The following is a 10,875-nucleotide window of genomic DNA, read 5'->3' on the forward strand; positions in this document are numbered from 1 at the left end:
TCAAAACCCCAAGAGCCCCACTGTTGCTTTGACTCAAGGCCGGCTCTTGCCGGCTTCCTCTTCTGCCTCTGGCCCAGGAGGGCGAGCGAGGCGGCGGCAGGAAGAGAAGCCCGAGCCTGGGGTTCCCCTCTCGCCCTCTGCCTGCCTCCCTCGCTGCCAAACGTGCCAGCAGCTCTCAAAGGCGTCGCGTCCCAAGTGCCTCCGGAGGAGAAAAGCGCGGCGTGTCCCTCAAGGGCCGCCGTACGGCAGTGGGAAGAAAGAGGAGGGGCGGAGCTTGTCCCTCCGCGGCTTCCGTAGAAGCGGCCAAACATGGCGGAGTATTCTGCTGTCAGAAGAACCAAGCTGGTACTGAAGGGGACGAAATCGAAAAGGTGAGGCTCTTCCTGCGGGTCGGGTTTCCCCAGGTACTGGGAAGAGGAGGTGGGATCCTGCCTCCTTTCTTCGAGTCCGGGCCTCGGTTGCCGGGTCCGAAAATCACCATCGTCGTGGTGAAATGCCTCTGAGCGTGTGCAGAGTGCATTCTGCCTCTCCGCTGCGCTTAGCGGAGGGTGGAAAAGCGCTCTGCACACGCTCAGAGGCATTTCACCGCGACGATGGTGATTTCGGGCGGGCGCAGTTTCGGCGTCAGGAACTAACGATTTCCTCGGGGGAGCTTTGAACCCCGGCCTCTCTTCCTTGCGGAAAAACCGTATCGTGCTTTTTAAGGACGAAAGGGGAGCCCTGCTGGAAGCGCCCGATCGAGGCTAAGTTGTGATTGTGCGCTTCCCCCCTTCTGTTCTGCCTCTTTCTATATGCAGAAACTCCGCTTCGCGACTCAGGAGTTCGGGGTTTTATGTAAGTAGCCTGTCTCCTGATGAAGGCGAAAGTTCGCAGTTGCACATTATTATTATTATTATTATTATTATTATTATTATTATTATTATTATTAATTGAATTTATATATATATATAAATTTATAATTTATTATTATATACTGCCCTATACCTGGGGGTCTCAGGGCGGTTCACAGAATAAAATCAAGATATAAAACCACAAAATATATAATGAAAACAACCCAGTATTCCCACACATACACACTTCTCCCAGACTCTTTTCTCTGTTGGGCTGAGGAGGTCCTAGCACTGATGCCATCTGCAGCCCTGGAGTAAAACATGTGCCTTGTCTGAATCAAAATAGTCGTTCACGTTCACTTGCAGCCTTTGTGATAAATTGGGCTTCTCTGGTATGCACACCTTTCCCTACATGAAACATGTTTGTTTCTCTTGGTAGTACCTGTTTGGTGATTGTGTATCATACACAAAGCATGCAATTGATTTTTCCCCCCTTTGTGTCATTTTGCAGTAAGAAGAAAAACAAAGATAAAAAACGGAAAAGAGATGAAGATGCTGAGGATAAACTTGATATTGTTGGTAAGCTCATTTTTCCACAAAGGGGCATGAAGGAGAACACTGGTAGTCCTTTGCTTCTCCCTAGTTGTTTTCCTGCTGCCCTGCCCTGAGCTGAGCCATGGCTCGGCTTAGTGCAGTGATTTTCAACCAGTGTGCTGTGGCACCCTGAGGTGCCTTAAATGATGGCCAGGGATGCCGCGGGCCACACTGGTCTCTGTCCTTCTTTCCTTCCCTCCCTCCTCTGATGCCCTCTCATGCCTCTGCCTCCCAATGGCTTGCACAGCTGTTTGTTGCAGCAGCCCTGGCTACAAGCTCCCCAGACAAATGGTGTCTCTGGGGCTGGCCAGGGGGTGCTGGTTGCCAGGAGCTGAGGGAGCTCAGAGACCAGGGATGGCTGTGGCGGCTGCCCAGAAGACTCCCAAGGGAGTGGAGAGGAGAGGAGGCTGAGGGAACATTCCACAAGCGAGGGTGTCTGGAAAAGAGTGAGAGGCTGCCAGCTCTGCAGGCATGGGGTGATGTAACTGGGCTCCTGAGCCCCACAGGGGTGCCGTAGAAATAATGTCAAGGGAGCTGTGTACTCAAAAGGGTTGAAAACCTCTGGTTTAGTGTGTTGTCTGAACCCAGTCTTGTGGCTTAACCCTTCCAAACCACCTGTGAGCTGTAAAGGATGAGACAAACCTTTGCTACAGCTTATGGTTTGCTTGGAAAGAGGTAAACCACAAGCCCTAGTTCAGATGACACACTAAGCCAAACCACAGTTTAGCTTAGCATAGCAGTAAAATGACTGGAGGAGGAGCAAAGCAGCTGTGACCTCCTCTTCAGGAGCCTAAACATTTGCACTAAGCCATGGGTTAGCTTAGCTTTACATGTAAGCTGAGCCTTAGTTGGCTGTCAGACTGAGAATTTTGCTTTTAAAAAGCAGCATACTTTATTGTGTATTGATTATTTTTGTATGCCCCCCTTCCACCAATAGGTCCATGGTGTCATATATAGTTCTTTTATCCTCACAGCAACATTGTAAGGAAGGTTGGCTGAGAGACAGTGCCTGGCCCAAAGTTCATAACAGGCTTCATGGCTGAGTGGGGATTTGAACCCGGGTGTCTCCAATCCGGGTCAAAGTCTCTAGCCACTGCATCATGCTTTCATAATGACTCTCAGTTGTTCCCTTATAAAAATTGAAAGACATGGACTATTCATTACAAGATATGCTCTAAGCAGCCTCTGATCTTCAGAGGAGCATGAAGGAAGTAGATGGAAGCATCCAGAATGTCATATTTGTACTTATTTGAATTGCCATATCTGTATTGTATTCAACATTCCTAGTGTGATTTTGATGTCCAAACTATGAGGGCTTGCATTATGATCAAATAAGGAGTCATGCAGCTTTCTTGTATGCCTAGCCAGAAGTATTTGTTCTTAGTAGCTTTCAAGACTGCAGAACTTGTTTCATCCCAAACCAAAGATTATAAAAAGATCTTTTCAGCTATTTAATGGTTTCTTGTCACTAACAGTTTTTAAGTTTATTAAGTAAACTGTCATTGTGCATTATGCTTGGTTAAGATGGAAAAGTTGCTTTGTTGCTTGGTCTCTTCAAAACATTCCCAGCAAGCAATTGTGAAGAAAACAAATGTGTTCTTGTTTCTTTTTTGTTTCCTCTCTTATTAGAAGGGTGGTGGACTGTTTCAAATTTTGGTGAAATCACAGGAACCGTAGCGATAGAGATGGGTCTTGGAACCTATATCAGTGCTCTTGACAATGGCCTTTTTACCCTTGGAGCACCACATAAAGGTTGGTATGGGCAAAAGTGGAGGGAAATTTTCTCCCTCCCTATCTCATTTTTGGCATGGATAAGTAAGCCTCACTTATTTTAATGATTCTGTATTGCCCTGTGGCACCAACTGTACTATGACCCAGCTTTCCAAATAAGTCCAAAAGAGTTTCCAGACTGTGCACCTTCCCACACATATCTAAGTTATTTATTTATAGTAATGAACTTTTGGTAAATTATGCTGACCACATTATTTAGCTGCCAGTTTTTGAAAATGGACCAGTGTAGCCTTTATCCTGTACAAATTTGCCTCTTGTGCTCTAGTAGCTGAGTGCAAAATGTTTATCAGAAAACCAACCTATTGCTATATAAGTGGATTGTTATTTATTTCAGTATGGAAAACAGAGAAGTGTGTGCATTGAGAATGGGAAAACAAAATAACTTGCAGTAGAACCATTAATATTTTTGCCCTTAAATTAGTCACATGCAGTCATTTAAATGGGTCTGTTCTGAGTATGGCTAAAATTGGATACAACACAACATCCCCAGCGCCTTTGGTATCTTCTCTTGCATAAGCAGTTCATAACAGGATTCTCTGGCCTGTGTGTGTCTAATTTCTTTTTAATGCTTCCAGATGAAGGGCCATACCCTCCTGAACAATTTACTGCTGTCAAGCTTTCAGATTCAAGGTAGGTACTCACCTTGGCTTTATATTAACCATTAAGTTAACCAGGCTTTCTTAGGTTACTGGACACAAGAGTGTTTGAAACTGCCTTTCCTTAGATTTACTTTCTAATCCTAGCTTAGAAACAGTGTTTTGCCCCTTTGATAAACTAGATGTGAGACCTAAATAAAGGAATGTGGTAGAGTACATCTTGTGCATGTCCATGGATGCATGGATTAAAAATTTCTGACTCAGAGTTGGGTCGTGACACCCCTGCAGTTGCTAAAGCATGCATTTGTGATCTATAGATTATTAGGCAGAATTGTTCTCTGCAGAGGAAAATAAAGTTGTTCCAAGGTTGCTCTAATTCTCTAACTTGCCTAAAGTAAGCTTATTTGTGTTGTTTGTTCTTATTTTGGGTAATTAGTTCTGTTTCTGGTAGAGTTGAGGGTGGGGACAATAGACCTATGTGGCTATCTGAAATCTTATTCAATACTCCTGGCTTCTGAGATTTCAGTAAGCGCTGCTCTTATGATTACAAGCTTTCACCATTCAAGGAGGTGTGTCAAACAAAATTAATGGACTATGCTGAAATGGCAAAACTTAATGGAAGAATAAACCAAGAAGAATAAACTTTTAATAAAGAAAGGGCAAAATACGTGGACTATCTGAAAAACTATTGTAAACAATTGAATTCATTAGCAGGATTAACTCAACAAGCAGATAAGCATATTTGTCAAAGAAATATTAGGGATTAAATAATAATTGGAATTAATTTGAAGATGCAGCAAGCAAACTATAATATAAGAAACCACAGAAAGGAGAGAGTCAAATGGTGTATTTTATTGGAAAGTTTGTTAATTTTCATGATTGTTATAAAACTGAAATTTGGAAAATGAAAGTTATTAAAACAAACAAACTTTCAAAAGATCCTGGAACATAATTTGAAAACCATAGCCCTTGATAATGAACTAATCAATTTCCAGTGTCATAACTTGCTTATTTGTTTCTTTTTCTAAGAATTGCATTGAAATCTGGCTATGGTAAATACCTTGGCATTAACTCAGATGGGCTGGTTATTGGACGTTCTGATGCAATAGGTTCGAGGGAGCAGTGGGAGCCAGTGTTTCAAGAGGCAAGTGTCAGCAGTCATTCTTAATACATAATGTCTTAATACATAATCCAATGGTTTTAGATTATAGCTGCTTTTATTGATATCAGATGCCAGTGATGCAACATTAACTAAGAGGCCATATCAAAATTTTAGAAGTGGCTGTTTCATTCTATCATACTGAAATAGTTTTATGGCCTTGAAAATAATGTTTAGCTTGGCAAATGCAGCATTGAAACTGATCCACAAATACCAAGTTTGAATTCTAAATTGCATTCTCAAATGCCAATGTTGTAATTGTCATAAAATGACAAGAAGGCTAATTATGAGTTTTAAAATCAACATGCGAAATGAGTTTAAGTTTTAAATTGAAATGAATGGGTTTTGAATGAAGTGGATTGTTACAGTGCTATTGAAGTAATATCGGATAAAATTGTGAGACGTTCTTGTAGAAATATAATAAGAGTCTTCCTAATTTGTTTTGATTTTATTTTTTCCCTTCAGGGGAAAATGGCGCTGTTAGCAGCAAACAGCTGCTTTATCAGCTGTAATGAAGAAGGCGATATTGTAGCCAAAAGTAAAACTGCAGATAACGAGGAAATGATTAAGGTAATTCAAATGGCCTGTATGTGCAGTTCTTATATTTGTCTGTGTGACTGCTTAAAGGAAAAATGCAGAAACGGGCAGAACATTTCAGTGTGGAACTTCTTCAGTGGCTGTCACAGGCAAAATAATTGTTTAACCCAAGCGTATGTTGCCTGGTCAGATGACTTGGAGCATCCATTTTAACTGGAATGCATCTCTGTTCTGAACTTTTTCTCTCTCTTTTTATTTTACTGGAAGGGAGGAGTCTCACTGATTTTAGCTGAAAGAGCTGGTGAGGAGTCAAACTGGGTTTTGGACTGCATTGCTTCAGAAGGTAGATAGGGCTTCAATTTGCATAGCAGAGTGCTCTACCCTGCCCAGGGGAAACTAGACATGTGCTCTAACCTAGCTGCATACTCGATTAATTCCTGCTCCCCCAGTAGTCCTTGCAGTATGCACACCCTGTCTCCCCATATTGACCACTGTTGCTAATGTGATATGTCAATATGATATTTCTTCAGTTTGCATATATGTGTAAATGCATTTGCAGAGGCATTACAAGAAGATTTTGTCAGAGAAGCTCCTTTGCATACTGGTGTGTGACTGTTGCATTCAGTGTCCAGTGAAACTGGAAAGCTAATCAGGAAAGAATAATATCAAGAGAGAGGAGAGGATATTTTGGGCTTTGAACTTTTTCAGTTAAACCAACTGTAAAATAGCACTGTCTCTCCCCATGCTTCTTTTTAGATCAGGACGTGTGCTGAAAAGGAAGCCAAGCAAAAGGATGACATTCCGGAAGAAGACCAAGGAAATGTTAAGCAATGTGAAATCAATTACGTGTACGTAACAAGGGTTTCTTGGCTAAAAATAAAACAAAAGCAAGTTGTATTGGAATGCAAATAACCCCTAGTTTCCTTGATCGAAAACCTTTGGGTCCCGAGCCTTGTGTAAACATGTTAAAAGCTGAAGAAAGTTTATCATCATGAGGATCTGGTGGGTTTTGTTCTAAGGACCAACTTTATTTCACAAGACAAGGAGATGTGCTTTTGTTTTCAGATGCAAGCCTGATACATTGCACCACTTGTCTTTCTGTTTATCCCTAGTATAATCCATAAATGGAACTTTATTACTTTTATGAATTTTTTGGATATTTGTTTTATAACAAATGCAACGCCCTTTCTTCCCCAACCCACAATACCTCTTTAATTCCTTAGTGGGGCTTTTAAATGCATGGTATAAGCTTATTGGGACGCGGGTGGCACTGTGGGTTAAACCACAGAGCCTAGGACTTGCCGATCAGAAGGTCGGCGGTTTGAATCCCCGCAATGGGGTGAGCTCCCGTTGTTCGGTCCCAGCTCCTGCCCACCTAGCAGTTCAAAAACACGTCAAAGTGCAAGTAGATAACTGGGTACCACTCCAGCGGGAAGGTAAATGGCATTTCCGTGTGCTGCTCTGATTCACCAGAAGTGGCTTACTCATGCTGGCCACATGACCCGGAAGCTGTATGCTGGCTCCCTCAGGCAATAAAGCGAGATGAGCCCTGCAATCCCAGAGTCGGCCGTGACTGGACCTAATGGTCAGGTTGTCCCTTTACCTTACTATAGGCTTATTAATGTTTGCAAGTGTGATTTGCAACAACCTGCTGAAGGTTATCCTCACCCCTAACAGGAATGTGTCGTCCTCCAAGTGGAAGGATCTCAAAGCAGACCAATTCACTGCCCTACCCCACCACACCCAACAGTTTTCCAGCTGGCATTCCACATTATGTGGTTCTTGGAAGCAACTGGGCATGCTCAGTCCCCAAGGCTCTCTCCATTACTTTGTATACCTCTTAGATCCCTTGGAGTTCACTGATACCCTGCATTTTTTTATTTCTCCGTGGGCTTGTTTTGGCTGCAGTCCTATCGACACTCGGCCACTGTATTTCGTACAGGCTGAAGATATTTACCTTCTGCATTTTTCTTTCCAGGAAGAAGTTTCAGAGTTTTCAAGACCGTAAACTAAAAGTAAGCCAAGAAGACAGTAAAGCTCTGAAAAAAGCTAGGAAAGAAGGCACCTTTCACGAGGCACTGTTGGACAGGTACTCTTTCTGTTGCAATGGGATGGCAGTTGTCAGACGTGCTGAGCAGCTGTGCTAGCAAACACAACAAACATGCAAACACAGTATTATAAGAGCTGTTTTGCAAAAATGCCCTGTACACCAAAAATGAGCTTATCAGGAAGTATGGCTTGCCCTCTCTGTTTCGTGCTACTTTTCTACATGTTGTTGTTGTTGTTTAGTCATTTAGTCATGTCCGACTCTTCGTGACCCCATGGACCAGAGCATGCCAGGCACTCCTGTCTTCCACTGCCTCCCGCAGTTTGGTCAAACTCATGCTGGTAGCTTTGACAACACTGTCCAACCATCTCGTCCTCTGTCGTCCCCTTCTCCTTGTGCCCTCCATCTTTCCCAACATCAGGGTCTTTTCCAGGGAGTCTTTTCTTCTCATGAGGGGGCCAAAGTATTGGAGCCTCAGCTTCAGGATCTGTCCTTCCAGTGAGCACTCAGGGCTGATTTCCTTAAGAATGGATAGGTTTGATCTTCTTGCAGTCCATGGGACTCTCAAGAGTCTCCTCCAGCACCATAACTCAAAAGCATCAATTCTTTGGCGATCAGCCCTCTTTATGGTCCAGCTCTCACTTCCATACATCGCTACTGGGAAAACCATAGCTTTAACTATATGGACTTTGTTGTCAAGGTGATGTCTCTGCTTTTTAGGATGCTGTCTAGGTTTGTCATTGCTTTTCTCCCAAGAAGCAGGCGTCTTTTAATTTCGCGGCTGCTGTCACCATCTGCAGTGATCATGGAGCCCAAGAAAGTAAAATCTCTCACTGCCTCCATTTCTTCCCCTTCTATTTGCCAGGAGGTGATGGGACCAGTGGCCATGATCTTCTTTTTTTTGATGTTGAGCTTCAAACCATATTTTGCACTCTCCTCTTTCTACATGAGGTGTTCCTAATTTCCCATAGGGGAGTGTTCATGTGTGCAGCTGATGCTGCTTTCACTGTGAAGCAATGCAACAGTTCAACCATTTAACTGGATGTTGTGTAGACAAGGGCTCAGCTGAATGTAAAGCGTTGATATTGGATGGTGGCCTCCAGTGATGGAAAAGCTCTAGATTGTTTTGAGCTCTGGCTGCTTCACATGTGCGCATCCATCCCTTGACGTTGCAGTTGTCAGATGGTGGGCATGTGGATATGAACTTGTCCTTAGTCTGCCGTATTCTACAAAATGTGCTAATGTATACTGGCAGATTTCATGCAGCTATACTTACATGCAGCTGCTACTCAAAGCTCTTCCAAGAGGGATTTTAAAAAACATTTTGTTGAGTGCCTTTGAGCATTACAACCCATGGCTGATTGCCTTCTTAAAAGTAAATTCTTATCATGAGTGGTGCCTGTGTATGATGAACTTCAATACTGAAATGTACATACTCATCGCTGTTTTTATTCTTTGTCCATATCTGGTGCAATCTCGATAATGGCGTTATCAGACTTCAGGTGACTGTTAACAGAGCTGTTTAGCACTGTAGAAAGAATGTGCTTCAGTCTTTGATTAACTTTAATCATGCTTTCCATGATGGTAAGCTAACTGGACTGTAGCTTTGTATAAGTTCTGTGCGAAGGTGTGAGTTGGCCACATCCACTTTTGGCATCACGTACTGATGGCATGCAGCCCCTGGAGAATTGGCCAAGGGGGAATATGGTCCTTGAGCCAAAATAAATTTGTCACTCCTGCCCTAAATAGAAATTAATAATGAACCACCTCTGGCTTTTAAAAGTGTGCCAGTACTAATTCTACTTTATTGACAGTTGTATTACTTTGATATACCAATTATTTTACCTTGCCTTTCCCCTACCCCACTTTGTCTTGCAGGAGATCAAAATTGAAAGCTGACAGATACTGCAAATAGTCAGAACAGAAGCTGGTCTTCCGTATATTTTCACTTCCTTTATTCAGTGTGTTAATTCTTTTCTTTTTAATAAAACTTTTGCTGTTGTTGTTAAAGTAGATTTTAATTACACTGACTTTGTCTCTTCTTTTGGAAGTAAAGTGTTCATGTTAAAATGGAGACTAGATCATGCTTTTATATGGTGCCATATTGTCAGCGGGCTAGGGACAAAGGTGAGAGCTGTTTCCTAGTTCTGCTGGATCTCTCAGCGGCCTTTGACACCATCGACCATAACATCCTTCTGGACCGTCTAGAGGGACTGGGAGCTGGGGGCACTGTCATGCAGTGGTTCCTCTCCTTCCTCCTGGGCCGTGTCCAGAAAGTGGTGGGGGGGATGAGTGTTCAGACCCCTGGGCCCTCACTTGTGGGGTGCCTCAGGGTTCTGTCCTCTCCCCCATGTTTTTTAATATCTATATGAAGTCGCTGGGAGAGATCATCAGGGGGTTTGGGCTGGGTGTTCAGCAGTATGCAGATGACACCTAGCTCTACCTCTGTTTTAAAGCAGAACCAGTGAAGGCGGTGAATGTCCTGTGTGAGTGCCTGGAGGCAGTTGGAGGAAGGATGGCGGCTAACAGATTGAGGGTGAATCCTGACAAGACAGAAGTACTGTTTTGGGGGGACCGGGCGGGCAGGTATGGGGGACTCCCTGGTCCTGAATGGGGTAACTGCCTCTGAAGGACCAGGTGCGCAGCCTGGGAGTCATTTTGGACTGACAGCTGTCCATGGAGGCGCAGGTTAATTCTGTGTCCAGGGCAGCTGTCTACCAGCTCTATCTGGTACGCAGGCTGAGACCCTACCTGCCCACGGGCTGTCTTGCCAGAGTGGTGCATTCTCTAGTTATCTCCCGCTTGGACTACTGCAATGCACTCTACATGGGGCTAGCTTTGAAGGTGACCCGGAAACTGCAATAAATCCAGAATGTGGCAGCTAGACTGGTGACTGGGAGTGGCTGCCAGGACCACATAACACCGGTCCTGAGAGATCTGCATTGGCTCCCAGTACATTTCCGAGCACAGTTCAAAGTGTTGGTGCTGACCTTTAAAGCCCTAAACGGCCTCAGTCCTGTATACCTGAAGGAGCGTCTCCACCCCCATCGTTCAGCCCGGACACTGAGATCCAGCGCCGAGGGCATTCTGGCAGTTCCCTCATTGCGAGAAGTGAGGTTACAGGGAACCAGACAGAGGGCCTTCTCGGTAGTGGCGCCCGCCCTGTGGAACGCCCTCCCATCAAATGTGAAGGAAATAAACAACTATCCTATTTTTAAAAGACATATGAAGGCAGCCCTGTTTAGGGAAGTTTTTAATATTTAATGCTATATTGTTTTTAACACTCAATTGCCCAGAGTGGCTGGGGAAACTCAGCCAGAT

General features: G+C 43.8%; 1 protein-coding gene across 2 annotated transcripts; it reads left to right on the forward strand.

Annotated features, from left to right (window-relative positions):
• The first annotated feature begins 236 nt into the window (after positions 1 to 236).
• On the forward strand, positions 237 to 9,575 carry FRG1 (FSHD region gene 1). Of its 2 annotated transcripts, XM_082238294.1 has the most exons (9): positions 238 to 371; positions 1,342 to 1,409; positions 3,054 to 3,176; positions 3,791 to 3,845; positions 4,841 to 4,955; positions 5,436 to 5,540; positions 6,264 to 6,355; positions 7,486 to 7,596; positions 9,433 to 9,575. In XM_082238294.1, the coding sequence occupies exons 1-9, from the start codon at positions 310 to 312 to the stop codon at positions 9,467 to 9,469; spliced, it is 768 nt and encodes a 255-aa protein (XP_082094420.1). In that variant the 5' UTR covers positions 238 to 309; the 3' UTR covers positions 9,470 to 9,575. The 2 variants fall into 2 exon arrangements, with proteins under 2 accessions (XP_082094419.1, XP_082094420.1); XM_082238293.1 differs by lacking the exon at positions 9,433 to 9,575 and having other exon boundaries at positions 237 to 371; positions 7,486 to 7,669.
• Positions 9,576 to 10,875: the final 1,300 nt, after the last annotated feature.

Source organism: Podarcis vaucheri (assembly GCF_965113315.1).
Source record: "Podarcis vaucheri genome assembly, chromosome: 9".
Taxonomy (NCBI): Eukaryota; Metazoa; Chordata; class Lepidosauria; order Squamata; family Lacertidae; genus Podarcis; species Podarcis vaucheri.

Coding starts and splice junctions, on each gene's coding strand:
- FRG1 (XM_082238293.1), top strand. CDS start 310: ATGGCGGAGTATTCTGCTGTCAGAAGAACCAAGCTGGTACTGAAGGGG. Junction 1,410..3,053: donor GGATAAACTTGATATTGTTG/GTAAGCTCATTT, acceptor CTCTCTTATTAG/AAGGGTGGTGGACTGTTTCA. Junction 3,846..4,840: donor GTCAAGCTTTCAGATTCAAG/GTAGGTACTCAC, acceptor TCTTTTTCTAAG/AATTGCATTGAAATCTGGCT.